Source organism: Taudactylus pleione, unplaced genomic scaffold, assembly GCF_031769625.1.
Source record: "Taudactylus pleione unplaced genomic scaffold, aTauple2 ptg000019l, whole genome shotgun sequence".
NCBI lineage: Eukaryota > Metazoa > Chordata > Amphibia > Anura > Myobatrachidae > Taudactylus > Taudactylus pleione.
Genome location: NW_028284421.1, coordinates 39,998,510 through 40,020,623, shown reverse-complemented (window position 1 = coordinate 40,020,623; position 22,114 = coordinate 39,998,510). Strand labels below are relative to the sequence as shown.

The window sequence follows — 22,114 nt, the reverse complement described above, 5'->3', positions numbered from 1 at the left end:
AAATATACACAATAGCAAATGTGTTTAGATATGATATTGTGTGCATATCATATGACAAGCTACAGAACACCCCATAGTAATAAGTGACCCATTAATAAGAATGTTTTCAGGTCACAGACTCTAACCCCCCAATTTAGATTTTAATATGTAAAAATGGGACTAATGATATTCTTTTAGCAGAAACTTGGCAATAAAACTGTAAAATGTAATAAGGAAAAATCCATATAAAACAAACAAGTTTATTTACATGCCATTGAGAAATACCTCTTCTAAATAAATAGTATTTTTTCCTATTAAAATTCCTTATTTCATGATTAATTGCAGTCAACTTTACTCTTGTATTTGGTAAACATATAGGGGGGGATAGATGGGGCACTGACTGAATGAGGAAGCCTCAGCCATGCCCATTCAGCAAAAATTAATAATAAAAAAAAAGTGCATTTAAAAAGCGAAAACATAATTTACTAGACCAGTTGTGAGATAATAATCATTTAATTTGTGAAATATTGTGGGTGGGAGCAGAGCAGAATAACTTACAGGTCCTGGACACATCAGCGGAATGGTGAGTTAATTGGCTACAGATCATATATATATGTATATATATATATATATATATATATATATATATATAGCAAAAAGGGCTGAATTACATTGTAGGGAACATATAATAGTTTTCCCTCCACACACACCCAATTAGCAAAAGCAGGCTTGTTTTGTTGGGACCCTACAATGTTGTGTGCTTTTCAGGTTCTGCTACAGAGTAATTAGAATTTATGAATGGTTTAAATCAATAAAGCTTTGTATTTTATTTTCTTGCATTTTTTAGGCTATGATACAGTCAGGCTTATGTTTCATTACATTCCTGGTCAGTCTTGTCTCTATTTACAGTATGGCAAAATGAGTCATGTTCATAAGATAACAGTGCTATCCTTGAACTTTGTACTGCGCGTTAGTGTAACTTAGACCTTTACACTACACTGACTCTTATCGCTAATTAAAAGCTGAACATGTGTGATACAAAAAGCAAAAAGTCTTTTGCATAACTTCTTACTTAATTAAATTGGGATTCAACATGTGTAATATTTATACATATTCACAGCAAACTGTTTGTAGGTCTACATATATTATAGTTTTATAACTCTCCCATTTTACATTCTCTTCACAGTAAATCCACAGTATTATTGTAATCTACACTTACTCTTGGTAGGTTTGAGTTATTTGAGCACTAATATCCTCAGTAATGCCCAGTGAGCACTGTGCAAATTACATATTTAGGTAAAAAAATAATACATGGCTGGTCTGTGAGACCTGAACTGTAAGCCTAGTATAAGAATGAAGCAAAATACATTTCTGAGTGGACATAAAAGAAGACTACATCTTCCAAATAGCAGGCACAATCTGACAAAATATTCTGCTTTCCTGCAGTGAAAGGGTTAAAAAGATCATCTTCCTAATTTTCCCAGGACACATCTCCATAAATCTCTTGCTGTTTTGGACATTCCTCTATATACAGCAATATACAGTAATAATAATTAAATGGAGTACAATAACCACTGAGTTAAAATACCGTTAGCAGTTTAACCATTCCTGTTAATCCAAATGGTACACATGGTGAACAAAAGGTCCTGTCCTCACTGCATTCTATCCATGGTACACAAAGACCAGATTACACAGCTGACTGGCTACGTATTTCACAGGTCTGTTGGCGATAGGTGTGGTCCAGAATTTCTTGAGGCTCATCTCCATGAGTTTGAGACTTGAATATTTATATTACTATTCAGAAACTATGTTTATCATACAAGCATCTTCTCCCTTGTCATTACAGTCTATACAATGAGGAAGAGTTAAGCAAGCAAAATCCTGTGACACTGAAATAAAAATAATATCCTTAGTGGTTTTCACCTCTTTTCCTACGTTACATTTGGAACATCAGAGTCCAAGGTCCAACCATTCTGCAGCCGGGGCTCAAGGACTGGACAATCAAATGCCTCTGTGCAAACATCCATGCACTTACAGCCAAAGAAGATCTATAAAGTGTCCAATGTTTCTTTATACTAAAAACCAAAAATGACTGAGGATTGATAACCATTGGGTGTGGAGATGTGAATAAAGACATGTCTTTGTTTGTATCCTATGCAGAGGTCTTTCTTTTTCAGCCAGGTTTGTTAAACTTTTTAATTCCCTTGTTACAAGGAAGTGCAGGTCACGTTTTCATACTTCTCACCCTTATAAAATAATTTAAAATTTACCGTTGGACCAAATGTATCTTACAGATAAGTATTTAAGACTAACTAGATGCATATTATTTCTTGAATACCAGAGCTGTCACTGCAGTGGAGCATCATGAAGAACTGGGAGCCTAATTAGAGCAATTCTTTCTGGTTTTCTTTTAACCAAAAAAGCAGCTGATCTCACCATTGAGGCAACAGCTATTCTCAGAAAAATACTAGCCATAACCTTTTATACTTGGCGGGAGATCTTTCTTGAAGGTTGCAGCTCTCACTGCAAGCTGGCCAGAAGTGGTCTTCTTCATGGTTCCTGTAGGATGACTCCAGTGGACATTACATACCCAAATTGCTAACTTGCTGTCTTTACGCCACAAATTAGGTTAATGTGGCATTAATGTAGATACACTAGCTTATCATGAGTTTACAAATTAAGTTGTATGCTTCCAAGTGGTACCCCAGTGTTACTATTTCTTCAGTGGTCTCCTGACATTTGTGATTCCGTTCCTGAAGACTTATGCATCAGATAAACAGCTCTGGATGCGGTCAATCCACTGCTGGGCCAGCAAAGGGTCTGCAGCACAGAAATTATAGACACGCCGAGTTGTCTTCAACTGGAGAGAATAAAATGAAGAATGTAAAACATATGGGAAATTACATATAAAACTATGCTAGTAACATTGTACAGTAAGTAGCAGATCAAAAAAGTACTATAAGAAAAAAATTATGTAGACTAATACTTGAGACATTGGATGCAACTTAGCCTCCAAAAAACCTTTTTGTAGGAAAGAAACATTTGGACTTACATCAAAAAATGCCCTTTCATCCACAGTCTTCGGAGAACCCAATGTTGGAGTACCTGCAGATATAGCCTCTACCTCGGCCAAATCAATCTCCCCTTTACATTCAGTGTCTGTATGATTCTCGTAATACCGCAGCTAACCAGGAAGTAAAAACATGTCATGTGAGAAAAGACTGCTAAAAGTAGTATAAAGCAGACAGTATAAAATGGATCTGATACAACATTAATCTAAAAACATAAGGAAGGGAGAGAAATGAAATGTTAATGCAAAAGGTAAAACACATGACGAAGAGTAAATCTACTGTACATAGTAATGCTGGGAGCTAACAAATACCTGTACTGCCGACATGCAATAAAATCAGTACAAAAAACAAAAACAGACTGCAGGTAAAAGTTGTGGTATTTTTTTTTTTCAATATTAGAATATTTAGTTAAAATACACTGTCCTTTAAATTGCAGTAAATTAACTTTCTACTTCCTCCATTGAAGAGAAGATAAGATATGACGATGTCACATGGGAGAGCAATTCTTCCACAATGTAAGACTTGCATAATTCCAGCAAACGATGAATTTCTAGCTGCTGAGAATGAAAAATGGAATAACCTCCGCTATGAGCCCATTTTACATATTAATCCTATATTGTGCGTTATTCTGGCCACATACAGTTGGATAGCAGCTGCAATTGACCCGAAATGATAGAAGTGTGGTTTGCAAACATCTGAAATGTCTGTTAATAATCATTATTGAGCATGGTGGTAAATAAATGGATCAGATGATAATGAAAGAAGACTTGTATTTGCTTGTGTGTTGCCATCTTTCAACAATGCTAACAGGCCCCACACAAGCCTGTGGCCAAAGAGAACAATGATCCTACATGGGCTGTCTAATAATATTATTGTATTTCTGTTACCTGATGTTTTGTCTTGTCCAACACAAACCAGCGTGGTTTCCAGGGTTTCATAAAAGCCCCTTTCTTATACAAAATCCCCTCATATGATCTAGAAAGACACAGAAATAGTATTCTTATTCCGACTGATATAATGTCGCTGGGGCAGAGTTTTGTGGTTTCCCACATTATCACACTGTGGAAATAGGGCAGCTTTGCCTAATTCCCATGTATAGGTGGATCAATTGGAAAGTACAACTGAACTCCCTGTCAAGGGTGTGTATTGCATAAAAATACAAACTACAAAAAAATGGAAAAGTTACAAACAAAACTCTGTACTAAAATAAAACCACAATAATCTGTCAAAGATTTACAAAAAAGATCAGCATCTTTATGTGTTGTGATACCAGTCTTTAAGACCATATTGCATAGGTAGAATGAACCATAATATTGTTTTGATAAACTACAGCTATTCACAAATGCTGTAAGCAGCTCAGTATAGAACAATATACAGATTCTTACAGTACCTGCCTCACGCCATATAAAAGCAGAAATTATTACAGCAAATGTATAATAGTAGCCTCTGGCTTCCAGTAAGTTTAGTTCATATTCAGGTTTATAATCAATTATTCAGATCAGAAGAAATCTGGTTTGTTAACCAACCATTACAGTTGTAAAACAAAAGTTGCTCCCTTTAAACTGAGGTATCGAAAACCTCCAAATAGTGTCACAACTTTTGAAAAACTTTTTACAACAAATATCAAGAGGGAAAATAAGCAAAAGCCTTATTGCATTATACAACATTCTTAGATTAGAAGAAAATCTAAAGACATGGAGCCACTTCAGTACCTTAATATACCACAGGGCAGACATAATTCAGAGTGGAAACTTTGTGAGTTAACTCCAGAAGGCTGATCCTGCTCACAGCATATGGAGGTGTAAGCAGAATCAGCCTACTGTAAGGGGTGTGGTTCAATTGTCCATGATGTGCACACAGAACAGTAGCAAGGGGAGTTTGTACATTTTCCCTTGCTCCTACAGCGGTGTGCAGGACAATGAGGAAAGGTTCCTTACTGTAATAAGCGGTAAAGCACATAGCTGGACATTGAAGTTGCTCATCACAGAGAATTGAATTCCCCTCAAAACATACTAATGTCTTTGACCTAATCCATACATAGTATAAAATAAAGTCCCTGGTAGACGTCTGTCTATTTGTTCAGGCTAATCTTAAGAACCACTGGACGGATTTTGATGCAGTTTTCACTATTCTATAGAGCATTTGTCGAGGAAGGTTTAGGTGTATGATACATTAATGTATGACAAAAGGGAGCCGAGCAGTGACGATTTTAGCGAAGCAAGTCAATGAAGAAACATGTAGCGATTGATACTTATTATCCGGTTTCTCCAGAAAAATTGATGTAAGCCCTGTTTACTGATACCCCTTTTTTTTTTACCGTTCCTATTTCTTTTATGTGAAAAACGATTCTTTCATTTCAAACCAGTCCAATTCCCGATAAGAGTCTGCCTTGGCATGACCATAAATAAAGCACAGGGACAGACGTGGCTAGAGTTGACCTAAGTGGAGACTGCTTTTCTCATGGACAAATTTACCTGGCCCTTTTGCATGCCATGCCAAAAGTATCTTTTCGTGTTGACGTCAAGAGGAAAAAACTACTAATGTTGTCTACAAGGCAATCTTATAAGACATTGGTTAAAAATAAAAACGATTGCCATAAATGTAAAATTGCTCGCGTGCAAAGCTCGGGCGGGTCCATAGTATTAAAAAAAAATGCATTTCGTATGTTGGTTTTAGAGAATAAAGCCAACAGCACCACCTCCGTCCGTGATTAACCTGTTGTGTCCTGCCTTCCATCAGTCCCAGCCGCTGCCTGTTCTGTATGTGTGATGGCCATCGATGGTATAACCACCATTGATGGTGAGCCATTCAATTGCAATACCTAGGCCTTGTCTAGCACACAATTCAAAGAATTTCTCGAATCAAAATAATACTTAGCCAAACTCTATACCGACTGGACTGATGGAGATCCATTTAGTTGAACCAAAAGGGAAGACAGAGTATAAAGAAGGGCCGATGCTACCATTAGGCAACCTTAGGCAGACGCCTAACGGTGCCAGCCACTGGAAGGCGACGCTGAGTCCACAAAAAAAAAAAAAAATTAATGGCAATGAATTTGGGACACCATTGTGTGGCATGTTATTTAACTGGGGAGACTGATGCTTGGCATATTATGAATTGGAGGGAGCAGGGGCGGTTGGTGAAATGTTGCCTAGGGAGCCCAGAAACCTTGTACCGGCCCTGAGTAGAAGTAACTATTGGATCAGGACAAATAAATGGGAGAAAGAACTGTTAATAACAATTACGGCTGGAGTGCGACTAACTAATTGAGTAATTTAATTCAGTTTTTGTTAAATTTCCTGCTTAAGCAGGTTCCACCAGATCAGTATTATCAGCTGGAGCTAAACCCGGCAGACCAGTATTAGCATGGAAGGTCGGCCAAATAGCATTAACCCCAGACTGTCCAGTCTGTAATTTAAAGTAACACTAAGCAAGTATAAAATTATTTATTACCAGTTATTTATATAGTGCAAACATATTCCACAGCGTTTTACAGAGATTATTTGGCTAATCACATCAGTCCCTGCCACAATGGAGCTTACAATCTATACTCTCTACCACATGTGTATACACATACATGCTAAGGTTTATTTAACCTACCAGTATATTTTTGGTGTGTGGGAGAAAAAAAAAACCAAGCACCTGGAGGAAACAGATGCAAGTACAGGGAGAATATACAAACCCAATACAGTTAGGGCCATGATGGAAATCGAACCCATGACCTCAGTGCTCTGAGGCAGTAATGCAAACCATTACACTATCCATGCTGCAACGTCACGGAAGCTGCCCCACTAGAAGGGCAGTACCGCTCCTTTTGTCAGACAGGGGCAGAATAATTCTGTGTAGAAAGTAAAGGCACTTCAAAATTTTTCAATCTGTATAAATATATAGAAGGGAAAATACAAAGGCGTCTAGTTACTAAGCAGTGTTAGGAGACAGAGTGAATAGTGATAAGTCTGTGATAAGGTGCCAGCCAATCAGCTCCCAACTGTCATTTTTCAAACACAGCCTGTCAGATGGCAGTTGGGAGCTGATTGGCTGGCACCTTATCACTTCCTTATCACTATTCACTCTGTCTCCTAACACTGCTTAGTAACTAGACCCCAAAGTCTATTTAACTCCTCGGTATCTCCTAGCCTCAGGGATGTTATAATCCATGCTGTAGCTTGTATCCTGTCAGCACTTTGAATTGTCTTTCCCCGTAGAAAAAGGCAGTCTGCAGATCAGCAGTGCCCGTATGACCACTACTTAGTAGCTACTCTCTACTCCCTGAAGGGGGGGAAAGGAAATAAGAGTCAAAGGGCCACAGGGGTCCAAGTCACCACCTGTGGCAATAATGACAGGGTTGCTGTCCAGAGTGTAGGTAGTGAAGGGAGACAGCACAATCCCCATTGATAAAACACTGATAAACATCACAGCAACTACTACATGACAGCAATAAACCAAAAGCATAAAAAAAAGAAATGCACAATTAAATACTGAAAAGTTCCCTCAGTAACAATACCGTAGCACTTAAAAAGAAAAACTGAGCGCTTCTCAGATAGAGGGGGAGAGGCTTAGACTTGTCATCCAACACCTCTGTACACCATTGATTCAGCTTTCCCCACTGGACGTAAGAGAAATAATGAATATCTGGTGTGCACCTTCTCAGATGTGATTGATAGCAAAGACTCTAAAGCCGCGTGTCCACTTGCCGATTTTAATGCTATCGTTCAATCGCTCATTAATCGTGCATGAAATGGGCAATAAAATGTTGGAAACGATCAGCGATGCGCGCTCCCACTGGTCGTTTCTGACATCAATCATCGCTCCAACATGCTGGTCAATCTGCCGATAACTACAGATTGGCCATGTTCGGGGATGAGGCAGGGTGCCTACACTGAACGACATATCGTTCAGTGTAGGCACTACAGGGGATCAGGAACGACTGTACGATTACGATGTCGTAATCGTACTGTCGTTCCAAGATCTAGTAGTGGATACGCACCTTAAAGTACTAAACCAATGATACTTTGTTCCCCCCCATGTTATAGGATTGTAATACCTGTTTTCTCTTTCTGCAGTGTTAAACTGATTGTATAACGTGCTAGTGCTATTCCGTGCTCCCAGTTTCCCGGCACCAGTAGGAGTACTTGTTGTGCTGGAACCACTCTCCAAGCTCAGATTTAGCGTAGATCCCACACCAGTTTCTTGTAGATAAATGCCCAATGAATGCCGCTGCGAGGGTACACTTGATGACATCAGCAGGGCACTGGACTTCTACATGTAAGACAAAGTTAAATTCAGCCAGATAGTAACAGTATACAGATGTGTACACATACACCTATCCTCCGTGCGCTACAGGTCGCGTTGCACAAAACGTGGGAGCTCCGTGTGACTCGGTAGCGGTGAGTATCTTTTTGTGCTACTTTTTACAAATGTGTCTTAATCGCACAGCAATGTGAGTAAATAGAACATGTTCTATGTGCAACTGCGGGTGTATCTGCATGCGAAATGCTACGTTACAGTGTCAGCGATACACCCGCAGTTGCACACACAACATAGGCATGCTGCATATCATTTTAATTAGCATAAGCTGCTTGTGCTACCAATTCGCATTGAATTTGAAGGTAAAAAGTCACACAAAAAGACGCTTGGCGCTACCGAGTCACGCCACAGCATGTTGTGACTAGAAGAGCTGTTTAACGTGCAAGGAGGCTAGATGTATGAGGACACATCTGTACTAATGGCAGCCAAGTCTAAAATATATTTGGTATACCGTTCAGTAAAATCTAAATCACTAATAAATTACACTGCATCATTCAGAGCGGATATACATAAACACACCCCAATCCAATCCTTACCTATTGTATAGTGTAACTCACCCGGCCCTCATGTCGGATCTCTGTCCTGTGGGCAGCTTTCACCCTATCCCACGTTTCCTTCCAGCGCTCTGGAACAGCCCGCAATTCCATCTCCAGATTCTGTAACTCCTGTGGAAAATAAACAAAAAAGACCCCAAACTGACTTATTTTAACCAAATTACTTACAATAAGTAGTTTTCACAATACTGTAAGCTATTCAGAGTATACAGTACGTATCTATATTATTATACCTTTAAAATTGGTATTTGCATAAACTGCTCAGAGCAGCGCTGGGCAGTCGATGGCTTGTGGCACATCATGGAAAGTCAAAATCTTAAGATCACATAGGGGAGCCACTTTTTTAGGTTTAGCTGCTATCTAACAGGTTATTAACAGTGAATATAGTCAGTGGCCTGTAGTAGTTTGCAGCAGTGCTGCCGAGCTAAGTAGAATTTCAGCAGATTAGGTGTGAAATTCAGTAGAACAGATACGACACAAGTGTAGAGGAATAGGAATCCATAGGTCAGGGAACACAACATTTTTCATTCTAGGATGCCCTAGACGAGTGGTCGGGGAACAGGGATAATTACCCCACATGGGGTAAAATTGAAATTACTGGGGGTAATGGATGCAGGGCTGGAGGTGCACGTGAACCGGGTGCGCTGCTGTACCCAGCACCAGTGACCTCCAACCCGGCGCCGCAGGGTGGCTCTAAGCCGGACGCCCGATGAGATATTACCAGGGGCGCCCGGCTCCTTCCCTGCAGCGCCGCGTTACCCGGAGGCTGGAGTTCTCTTCTGAACTCCAGCTTCCAGCTCTCCCCATTCGCACTATGGAAGAGACGTCATGACGTCTCTCCCATAGTTCCGAGGAGAAGTCGGGCGGACAGGACGGCGGATGCAGGAGCTGGGAATTACAGGGGCATAACTATGGGGGCACTGCTACAGGGGCATAACTATGGGGGCACTGCTACAGGGGCATAACTATGGGGGCACAGCTACAGGGGCATAACTGGGGGTACTGATACAGGGGCATAACAGGGGGTACTGCTACAGGGGCATAAGTGAGGGCACTACTACAGGGACATAAGTGAGGGCACTACTACAGGGGCTTAACTATGGGGGCACTACTACAGGGGCATAACTATGGGGGTACTGCTACAGGGGCACTACTACAGGGACATTGTATGGGAGCACTACTATAGGATTTCCTTCCTTTCAAATCAAGGGGGTAACGTCGGCGTATCTAAATTTATTTGGGGGTAAAAGGTAAAAAAGTTCTCTGACCCCTGCCCTAGACCAAGCTCTGCACACTTTTTTGTTAGTATTCATCTCTATGTTTTCTGTATGTTTTTAAGTGGATGGGATAAAACATCCAGTAAGCACAAAAAACATCAGAATGTTCACATTCGTATTTCAGGAGAGGAACGTGATGATCTTGTGGGATGTAATGACCTAGAGAGACTGAGTAGGTCTCTTCCTCTATGTGGCCAGAGTATGCTAGACAGAGGAAGCAGTAGGGCCCGCAATAGAACAGGCCATCGAATGCTTCTGTATATTTAATGAAGATGGTGTATTGTTAAATGCAACTATATATGAAATAAATTGCATATATCCAAATTGTTTGCATGCAGTTGGTAAATACAGAGTGTAGTGCAGTGGTTCCCAATCTTTTTCGAACCACGGCGTCCTAGAGTATCAGCATTTTTGCCATGGCACCCCTGGGTTATATTATTGAGAAATTCAGCAAAATTGATATGAAGTAAATTGGGCTTATTCTTCTTCGGGGTCCACATGAATTACCTTGGGATATGTGGTTAGAGTGATCCAGACACCAAACAGTTACAAGCTTTAGCTCCCAGGATGCACTGGATCCTCCTCCAAAAAACCCTCCCCTGGCCACAGGCATTCAGTTTTTTGTTTGGTGCGCAGGAGTGCAACTGGTGAACAGAGGACTGCCTCTGCAGTCCCAAGCAAGTTTTTTTTCTTTTCTTTTGAGTAAGCAGCACTAGGCATCCGAATGGACGCCCGTGCTGCTGCTCCGTCTACCCCCACCGGCGCTGCAAAACACCAGTGAAGGAACTGGTGATTTCGGCGGGCGTCAGCAGAGTGAGTGCTGAGCCCAGGACTGCAGACGGAGACATCGGGGATGCAGGTAAGGTGGCTCCCCGCGGGCCGCCGACGGCGGGGAACCACGTGCCAGTCTGTACCTCCAGCGGTGGAGACCTGCCTGAAGCCGCTGTTGTAAGGAGCCAAGTAAACTGCTTCCCTAACTAGACCACCGGGACATGAGATTCTCCTGACAGCTGGGGTTGATAATGGCGGCAGCCATGTATAAATCAGTGAGCCCGGTGGATCCATACAGCCAAGGGGAGGTAGGCTCTCCCCGGCGGCCCCTCCCCACAACCCAGACGCTGGTCCAAAGACTAGGTTTCCTCCGTCTGGGTTGCTCCTACCTGCCTTCCTGTTATATGAGACACCCTGAGACCACTTTCAGGTGCTCTCGATAGCTGCGAATCTCAGGAGGTATGATCAGTCTAGGGGCAGCTGGGGCTGTTTGCAGCTGGGGTTAAAAACACCAAGTGTTAAATGCACAAAGTGTGATTACATAACAGTTAATCAAACATTTATCCTGCATGAATATGGACTAATCATCTGTTTATTTCATTTCATCCCTCAGGTATGTGACGGTCTCATCCTGCTTATTGCACCGATATTCTGAATAGAACCTCATGCTTGCAATCGTGTGTGGATTCAAATGTATGTGACTGTCTCATCCTGCTTATTGCACCGATATTCTGAATAGAACCTCATGCTTGCAATCGTGTGTGGATTCAAATGTATGTGACTGTCTCATCCTGCTTATTGCACCGATATTCTGAATAGAACCTCACGCTTGCAATCGTGTGTGGATTCAAATGTATGTGACTGTTTCATCCTGCTTATTGCACCGATATTCTGAATAGAACCTCATGCTTGCAATCGTGTGTGGATTCAAATGTATGTGACTGTCTCATCCTGCTTATTGCACCGATATTCTGCATAGAACCTCATGCTTGCAATCGTGTGTGGATTCAAATGTATGTGACTGTCTCTTGCATAGATTTTTTTTTCTCTTCTTGTATAGTCTGTATTGGTCAGTGAAGCATAGTTTATGGTATATATCTGGCCTGGTTTTTGCTCCAACTCAGAGCAAGTTATCTCCTTTGATCAGCAGGCCAATTGAGTCAGTTGTAGCCTGTCTTAATCAAGGGATACCACTCCTTATATTCAGTGTAGGGGCAGCTGGGGCTGTTTGCAGCTGGGGTTAAAAACACCAAGTGTTAAATGTACAAAGTGTGATTACATAACAGTTAATCAAACATTTGAACAAACATTCACCAACATCTAAGGTAATTTCAGATTAAGATACTGATTACTTTAAAATTTGTCTAAAAAAAACAAACCTAAAACTCACCATGTACTACACATTTCTTTTTTTCAACTCCCTCCTTTGTATTTTCTCTAAGGATATAACATCCCGAACTCTCCCTGCATCTTACCTCTCTGGGCACACTGCCGCCCTATTGAGTCACTCACCTCCTCTAAAAACTAATGAGATTTCTTTTCATCAAAAATTGACTATTACAGCCTCATTGTGTCACTATAAATTTTTTTTACACACCTACAACTATATCTACTTCTCCATTCTTCTGCTTTTATTATCTGGTGACATATCACCAAATCCAGGCCCCACACACGGACAGCGGATATACTATGGAATAAATATCCTGCAAACCTCACATGTCTCCCATCACCCTCCAAATCAATAAATGTGCCTTATAGAATTCACACTTGATCACAACTTATTATTTTACATCTGAACATCTCTTTACAATAACTACTTTCACCAATTTCAACATTTACCTGAGACTGCTGGTTTATACGTTAACCAAACTCTCTAAATAGCCCTTCATGAAGTGGCTTCAGCTACCCGTCAGACTTCACGTAAACTGATATAACAGCCATGGCTTTCCACAGACACCTACAAAAACTGCCTCTTAAAGTAGAATGTCAGTGGCATAAATCTTAATTCAAATGACTTCCACACATACTGTAAAATAGGAATCCAGCCATCTGTCATCCTAACCCTCTGTCACTGTCTACCCCATCCGTGTCACCCCTGTCTGTTTGCCCATCCCCTCTAGAATGTAAGCTCTCACGAGCAGGGCCCTCTTTCCTCTTGTGCGTATCCTTTCTTTACTTCTATTATCTGCTCTATACTCAAAAGCACCTAACCCGTGACTTTTGCCATCCTGCTTCTGTTGCAGCAGTGTTTATATACCATGTACTTGTCTTGTAGTGTCTTAAACTGTATGAAACTGTTTTCTTGTTCTGCTCAACTGTTTATGTACTATGTCTATGTACTATGTTTGTGCACTATGTTTATGTACTATGTAAGGCGCTGCGGAACCCTTGTGGCGCCATATAAATAAAGGATAATAATAATAATAATAATAATAATAATAATAATCAGTCTCCCTCTATACCTTAGGTGGCCAGGTTATACAGTTATATATATATATATATATATATATATATATATATATACACAGCAAACGGGTAACGTGCAGCACTCCTGGCAATAACGGAACTCACAGTCTTACAGCGGCATATAGATCTATATGCCGCTGTAAGACTGAGTTCCGTTATTGCCAGGAGTGCTGCACGTTACCCGTTGCTGTGCATTGTCCCCTCCTTGTGCGGGCACCCGGCCACTATCATTTCTTCCAGGGAGAGCCGGACCATCCATCTAGTATTATATATATATATATATATATATATATATATATATACACATACATACATATATACACATACATACATATATACACATACATACATATATACACATACATACATACACACACACACACACCTAGTATTATATATACAAATACCGGCACTCCACTGTGCTAACTCAATACATGCCCAGGTGCCCTCCAGGGTGCAAATAAATTATTACACCAATGCTACTATGTAAGGAAAAAACGGCGGCACTCACTGGTCTTGAGAGGATGCGAATAACTACACACAACTGTCTAGTTGAGTTCGACGTTTCATTCCCAATCCACTTTTATCAAGAACAAAAAATGGAGCTGATGCACAGTGATGTTGGTGTGAATATGATACGGTCTTGACAAAGGTCCTTCTGTGGGACCGAAACGTCGACACAATGTTATGCCATTATGTAAGCATGTGAAATGTTGCTTGACCTGTTGGATGAAGACCGGTGAGTGCCCTTTTTTCTGGATTTTGTGATTTGGACCATGTGTCTTTAGAGAATCACCCCTACCGTATGTTACACACTTAAATTGTTTGTGCGGACATTAAGTGGTATATATATATATATATATATATATATATATATATATATATATATATATATATATATATATATATATATATATATGCATTGTATGTGACTTGTGTTAAACTGCCTTTTTTATTCCTAAGAAACTGACAGTTATAACTACCACTGCTGTTTCTCCTCATAAGCCCTCTGCTACAGGTGTCTGGATTATTTTGGGCGTGAAACACTGGCACATATTATATTACATTGCATAACATTAGGGATATTGTTATGTCCAGAGAAAGTGTTAAGCAGCTGGCGAAAGCCCCTGTGCTGGTTTCATGTATGGCCTGTCAGGTGGGCTTGTCCCCTCAGGATTTCATACAGAATGGATTATGTGGTCACTGTTACAAGGAGTCACCACATCAGTCCAGCCTACCAAGCTCCTGGGCTTCTTTTTCCCAGATCATGGCCCTGTATACCTCTGCTTTGGTGGCCAGGTTATACAGAGCTCAATATCCTACTAAGCTGTTTGTGCTTTTTGTAGTCGATTAAGAGCCTATTGCAAATATATAGCTTAAATGCATTAAGTTTTGCTGTGTTTTATACTGCCTTTATTTTTCTGAAAAAACTGTCAGTTATAACTGTACTTCATATTTACTAGATATTTGTGAAGGTGGCCACATTACATTGTTGCCTCTATATGACTAAGGCAAGTGCTTCAGTTAAATTGTACTTCACATTTGCTTATGAAGACTGGGCTGCCCATCCCCCTCTCTCCTAATTAATTAGGGATGCTCAGCTGCGTTTGAGTGCTGGCTGAGGGGAGATTTGGCCTCTTTCTAGGAAGGTATATAGCACTGGAATCCTACCAACTTTTGTTGCTTGTGATTCAGTGCCAATGTATTTGTATGCATTGCACTTATATCCTACTCATTTGCAAATATGTTATATGCAGGTAGATCCTACCAAACTGATGTGTTTAGGTAGTTGATTTTTATGCCCTTTTGCAAATATATTTATATAGGCATGTAGATCTTACCAAACTGATATGTTTAGGTAAGTGATTTTAAGGCCCTTTTGCAAAGTGTGACTTATGCTACTGTTTGAAGGGTTTTTCTGTTTGTTTCTTCCTAGCCCCCAAACTGCCGGTGTAGGGGGTTAGAAAGTGCTTCAAATTTATTTTTGTCTGTGAAGGGGTTCACTTGGCATTGTTAACCCTACACTTGTTGTAGGTTACTTGCAAATATTTCCCAGGTCTTAGGACAAGGGAATCAGAAGACTATTGGCTGGTTTCATGTAAACCCTGTGCAGTAGGCCACTCAGGTTTCATACAGGATGGACTGATGTTGTTTATTGTTATACACCACAACAGTCCACCTTGCCAGCACCTGTTCAGGGGTCACCTTGAATGTTCCCCTGGTCTCAGGTTGTGACGCAGTTAGTGGACTGCTTATCAGCCCCCACACTGCCTCCCACTTGGGATTCCCACAGTGATTAGAGCCTGCTATGTTTCCTCTTCTCATACATCCCTCCTGGATGGAGGTTTTTTCCACTCAATTCAGAATCTGGCTGTTAGCATCTACGGATCTGCAGATGTTACAGGTGAAAACGGCATCAGCCATATAAGCATATAAATGGACTGCACCATCCTCTCAGTTCACCCTGCTTTCAGATTCAGATTTTTATATATATTTATATATATATATATATATATATATATATCTCTCTCTATATATCTTTCTCTCGTATGTGTGTGTATATATATATATATATATATATATATATATATAATCAGGCTGAGGATACACAAGTTTCTCCCTCTGGGCCTATCTCTGAAAGGAAGAGCGTCAATCATCAGTGGATGTTCCTCTCTAGCAGGGGCGGTTGATTCAATCCTCATTGTAGAAGATGAAGAAGTACCGCCTCCTAAGAACCTAATAAATCTGGGGTTCAGACACCAGAGGGTGATTTAGGCTGGATTACTTCAATCTGTACAGTTTACTGAGCTTTTGAGGAAGCATGGAACACGCCAGATAAACTGTTCCAGATTCCAAAAAAAGACTAGTGTCTTTTTACCCTCTCCCACAGGGAAAGTGCATTAAGTGGGAAATCTCCCTCCCTAACTGGGGAGTTTTACGTGGCACCTTCCTAAGGGGTTACTTTCCAGAAGGTTGTTTGCACAACTCCCTCATGCTATCTAGTAAAGCATTCAGGCTTCTAAATTCAGAGGTGATAATCCCGGTTCCTTTGGTAACAAGGAAGGAGTTATTACTCAGATTTGTTCTTGATTCAGAAGCTAGATGAGTCGCATCGCTCTATTCTGAAACGGAAATCTCTCAACAGGTTGTCCATTTGCCCAAGTTCCGAATGTAGACTCTACTGGCTAGTATGCTGGCAATGGAACCTGGGGATTTCATGGTTCCCTGGACATACAGGATGCATATCTGTATGTACCTATTGCCAGGGGTTTCTGAGTTTTGCTGTTCGTCAGTTTTGCTTTGGTCTGTCCACAAGCCCCTCGGATGTTTACAAAGATAATGGCAGTTATGGCTGCTCTTCTCAGAAGGAGTCAGGATACTGCCATACTTGGCGACCTCCGGATATTGGCGCAGTCTCCGTAGATTTTACAAAGTCATCTCCAGCTGACCATTGTCTGCCTACAGGAGCACGGCTGGATAGTAGATTTGAAAAAGTCTTCTCTTTCTCCAACACAACAGATGGTACATCTGGGGGCGCTACTAGTATTCCCTGGTACAAAGTATCTTTCTACCGGGGGACAAAATTGCTACGTTACAATTGTGGGTGCGCAAATTGCTCAGCGGTCAAAGAGTGTCAGTTCACTCAGCAATGCAGGTCATGGGGTCCATGGCATCCACCTTCGAACTTGGTGGTATAGGCCCAGTTCCATGCCAGGCCCCTGCAGTGATGGAGTCTGTCTTGGTGGGACGGTCATTATCATCTGGTAAGGTCTCGAACGATCCTCATCTCCCAAAAGTTCAGCTCTCCCTCAATAATGTGACTGCAGACAGCTTGTCAGAGCAACGTTCTCCCCTTCTGTGTTCCAGATTGGGTGCTCCCCACTACCGATGCCAGCCTCTGCGGATGGGGCGCAGTGACGGGTCGTCACACCTTTCAGGGAGGATGGACGACCAAGGGGGGTCTCCTATCCATAAATATACCACAATGTCCCCATGTATGGGTCCAGAACCAGGGATCCCTCAGCCAATTTTGGGGACGCTCTAGCAGTGTAATGGGACTTCAAGCTAGCGTATCTTTTTCCTCCGTTCTCCCTCCTCCCAAGAGGTCATCAGGAAATTCAAGCAGAATGGCGGAACAGTAATACTGATAGCCCCTGCTTGGCCCAGACGCCATTGATACTCCGACCTTCAGAGCCTCATCCTCTAAGGCCGGACCTGTTAACACAGGGTCCCTGCCTGCATCCGGACCTTCTCCGTCTGTCTTTGACGGCTTGGCTCTTGAATCTTCCATCTTAAGAGCCAAGGGTTTTGCTACTTCTGTAATTCAGACAATGCTCAGGGCATGGAAGCCTTCCTCTGCCCTCATCTATTGCAGAGTTTGGCACTCCTATTTTTAATGGTGTTTTTCATAGAAAATATGACCCTATAGATTTTAGGGTCTCCTAAGTGCTTGCTTTTCTCCAGGCTGGGTTACACCGGGGTCTCCGTCTGGCCACCCTGAGGGTTCAAGCATCTGCCCTCAGTTTGGTTTCAGCAAAGGATCGCCCCGCTGCCTGATGTTTGGACATTTTTTCAGGGTGTTCTGAGGGTTCAGCCGTCCCTCTGTCCCTCCGGTGGCTCCATGGGATTTGTCTTTGGTTCTCAGGGCTCTACAGGCTCCCCGTTTTGAACCCCTGAAATCAGTAGACCTTAAGTTGTTTACAGCAAAGGCAGTTATCTTCTTGCTATCTCCTCTGCTCGCAGGGTCTCTGATTTGGCAGCCCTTTCTTCTCGCTCTCCCTTTTTGTTTTTCATCAGGATAGAGCTGTTCTTCGTACCAGGAAGGTTTACCTCCCTGAGGTTGTATCCCGCTTTCATGTAAATGAAGAAAATTATAGTTCCGGCCTTTCAGTCTCCAGGCCTCTCTGTAGGTGAAGCTTCTTTGGATGTTGTACGCGCTCTACGTATCTACGTAGATCACACCAACTCTATAAGGAAATCGGATTCTCTTTTTGTGTTGTATTGCTGTCATAAGCAAGGCTGGCCAGCTAACTAACAGACTCTGGCTAGGTGGCTTCGTATGACGATATCTCAAGCTTACACACAAGCTGATCTCTCTGTTCCAGACACAGTGGCACATTCTACTCGATCCGTGGGACCATCGTGGGCGTTATGGTATAACATACCTTTGTTAACTCTTTCTTCGAGGTCCATAGGGCACCCACCCTAACGCATCTGGTTTTATTGGGTAATCCTTTTCTTTTGTATTTCAATGATTCCCTCTTCTTAGAGAGAGTTTCTGTGGTACAAATGTCCTTCCTTCTCCTCTGGCCTTCTCCTTGGTAACAAACTGAATGCCTGTAGCCAGGAGTGGGGTATATATGGATGAGGACCCAGTGCATCCTGGGAGCTAAAGCTTGTAACTGTGTGGTGCCTGGATCACTCCAACCACATACCCCAAGGTAATTCCTGTGGACCCTATGGACCTCGAAGAAAGAGTTAACAAAGGTCTGTTATACCATAACTCTTATTTTTGTCACCCTTATATTCAGTTATGTGGTGGATGACAGAGCTGCGCTTCTTTTTGACCGCATATTTTTTGATTGGCAGCCCTTAGCACTGGTTTTGCCCATCACACTGACTAAAAATCATTTTGCTTGGTACCAGACCAACAACTCAAGGCACCCCTGCAAGTGCCCTACGTCACCCAGTTTGGGAACCACTGGTGTAGTGTTTTAAAAAGCTGTAAAACTGGATTTTTGTACATATTCGATATTAAATAATTTTCTTTGATTCCATAGGTAACAGTGCTATATCGAGTACTATGAGGAGCCTGGGCACTTTTAAATTTACAGCTGAAACTTCTCCCCCAACTAAAAATGCCCAAAAATGGCAGAGGCAGCGTATGGAAAACACAAGAAACAGTGTCAAAAGCAGAACAAATTAGGGCAGGCTAAATAAAACCAGAACAGGAGAGAAGGTGTCCAGAGTCCTCCATGGAATCTAATAAAGTAAAAACAAAAAAAAAATTATTTCATACTTGGGGGACACGAACACTGCAAACAATCCAAAGTTGTCCCGAAGGGTGGGACAGCTCCGGAATGGTGCTCAGAACCTTACACTCAAAACTGGCTTCCTTGGGTAGTAAATCTATAGAATTTATGTTCCTGTAATACTAGGTCGCCGCTTTTTTACTTCATGTGCGTTGAGGCTTGAGACCTCTACTTAACATAAGTGCCTACAGACCTAGTAAAATGGGCCCTCACATTTTCCTGAGTAGGCTTTCCTGCCCCAATATAGCATGGTGGGTGGGTGGGTGATGTAATCCTGTGGGTTATGACCTGTTTGTGGGAATAATAGAGGATGAAGAGTATGTAGTCCGGAACATGAAGAGCGTGAAAACATGTCAAGATTTGTCTGGAAAGCTGACTTCTTTATCTCTGCATCAGCCCCCAAAAAACGCACTATTGGTACTTGCATTGCATAAATGTAAGGCATAAACAATGTTGGTGAGCTTATTAAGGCAAACATTTGGTTTGTGAGCTAGAGATTTTTCTCAGCCCCATAGCTGTTAGGCAGCCAGCCATAAGAAAGTAATTTACATTATAAGTGTTACAAGGGTTCAGTATGCACTACAGATTCAAAGAATGAATATAAAATAAAGATTTAAGGGCAAATTGGAAGCAGCAGCGCTCGTGTCTACGTCTATTAGCAGTCGCCTGTCTGCGACTTTATGCAAATACCGCTATCCAGTCATACCCTGGTATACATCCATGCGACAGCGTCCATAGACGCAGATATTCTGATTGATGCATCTTTAGATGCACCATAGAAACCTGCACCAGCTCTATGGCTGGTACAGTTTCTGCATCAGAGTATAATCTCCTGTGTGAGGGATAGAGTGTCAGTGTATGCAGCCACTTTAACTGACATGCCAGTTACACTCCTATAACACGCTCATAAGACAGCTCTGTGAGGGCGCTAAGCCATCTCCCTGCCACCGCCCAGGAGCGCCCACTACATTTTCAATACAATTCTCGGTGAGTGCATCTGAAATCACAATTGCAACTCTATATGAACACAATTGGTGCAGCTTAGGCACTTGGGCAAAATAAAAAATCACTCCACTGCGTTTGACATCAGCATTGCGTGTGACTAAGACTCACGCCCTTAGTGTGTTTAAAATATGTTTTGTGTCTATAGAGCTGTGTTTTTAATAAAGCAAAGCAAAAATGATCATTACAGTAAATATACTAGACTTAAAAAGAAAATATTCGGAGGTGACCAGTTCATTTTTACAGTATCTGACCTCTAACAGACAGGTGATGGCATCTGGCTGGAGCCGCCGTGGTGCATGGTAAGATGGCCAAATGATCTTGCGCTTGGTCTGGGGGGCAGAGCTATCATTCTTCTCAGGTTCTTCATGCCGGGATCCCTGAAGAAGCTCCCAATCATAAGAAGGGCCTTCACTCAGAGCTTCATGAGTGTAATAATCCCATACACGAAGACCCCACACAGAGCTGTAAGGGCGCAGAACCTGTAGAGAAGTAACACTCAAACATTATTTTTTAGTGGAAGCAGTCTTGTAAATTATTTACTGATTAAAGCCCCTCTATATAGAATGCCAGTTACTTATATTGAATGTACACTGCTTATATTCATGGTGAGTGGCACCTGCTGTGTTTTCCTTCTCACCTCCCCGTCCGCAGGGCAGAACATGTAGTTGTAAAACACTTGACTTTTCTTGTGCAATCGCTCAATATACTCCCACACTGAGCGGCAGACCTGGGGACCACGGCGATCAGCCTTCTCCTCATACAGAACCCCTGAAATGAAAAAATGGTCTCCAGGATCATACAAAACATAAAACACTGATACTCAGGAAAACATTTGCTCTAGGACTATCAGGAACATACATTCACCATTTTATTCCCTCTTATCGGGCTTAGTCCATCCCCCCTAATATTCTTAATGTAAAACCCTTACACAGGCTTACCATGAATCAAGATATATTTTCGATCCTATTTTTAGGACACAGTTTTGCAACCGTCAGATAAGTGGTTATTTATTAAAGTGGTCTTATATATTTCTATGTTGTTACAATTATTTGAAAATGTACTTTTCAATGTTAATCTCTTTTATTCCCAACCCTTACCTTTCTCAATCCTCTCACAATCAGAGTCCAACAAGAAGGTGCGGAACCGGTTTGACACATAGTGATATGCCAGAAACTTCAGGTAATACTGGCTGAACTCAAACTCAGAGGGGAACTGCAGATGTATCTGTATGGATGGTATAACAGGTAAATAAGATTCAGAATTATTTAAAAATGTTTTTCTGTACTTAGGCCAAATACTTGTACCTGACTGCACTCATGTATTATGAATATGAGACAGTGTTTCAAAGTTATATAAAGATATTTAACGACACAGCAGAGGGCTATATTCCACACCAATTAGAAAAACATACAACTGTTCTTAAACAGCCAGTCTTACAAAAACACTGACCTGATGCACACAGTCCAGAAATTGCAGGAAAATAGGTGTAATTCCGTTACTTTGGCTTGCAGCTGTGTGCGCACCACGATGACTAAATCGGTGACCAAATGACAGCCATTCTTTCTCAATGAGTAGTCGAAATCCCTCAATCGTTCGATAATATGGGTCAGATAGCAGCTGGACCAAACATACCACCTAAGGAAATTCAGGTT

At 41.6% G+C, this 22,114-nt stretch overlaps 1 protein-coding gene across 9 annotated transcripts in view; it reads right to left on the bottom strand.

Moving 5' to 3' along the window:
- Nucleotides 1–225: 225 nt before the first annotated feature.
- The window catches only part of SBF1 (SET binding factor 1), a 200,543-nt gene continuing 178,654 nt past the window's right edge, over nt 226–22,114 (bottom strand). For all 9 annotated transcript variants that reach the window (XM_088447263.1, XM_088447315.1, XM_088447281.1 and 6 more), the window contains 9 exons: nt 21,912–22,097; nt 21,560–21,686; nt 21,100–21,230; nt 20,714–20,941; nt 8,915–9,022; nt 8,095–8,309; nt 3,938–4,025; nt 3,032–3,163; nt 226–2,839 (listed from right to left, as the gene is read on the bottom strand). In XM_088447263.1, the coding sequence (XP_088303389.1) occupies nt 2,741–2,839; nt 3,032–3,163; nt 3,938–4,025; nt 8,095–8,309; nt 8,915–9,022; nt 20,714–20,941; nt 21,100–21,230; nt 21,560–21,686; nt 21,912–22,097 (1,314 nt within the window). In that variant the 3' untranslated portion in view covers nt 226–2,740. The remainder of the gene's footprint in view (nt 2,840–3,031; nt 3,164–3,937; nt 4,026–8,094; nt 8,310–8,914; nt 9,023–20,713; nt 20,942–21,099; nt 21,231–21,559; nt 21,687–21,911; nt 22,098–22,114) is intronic.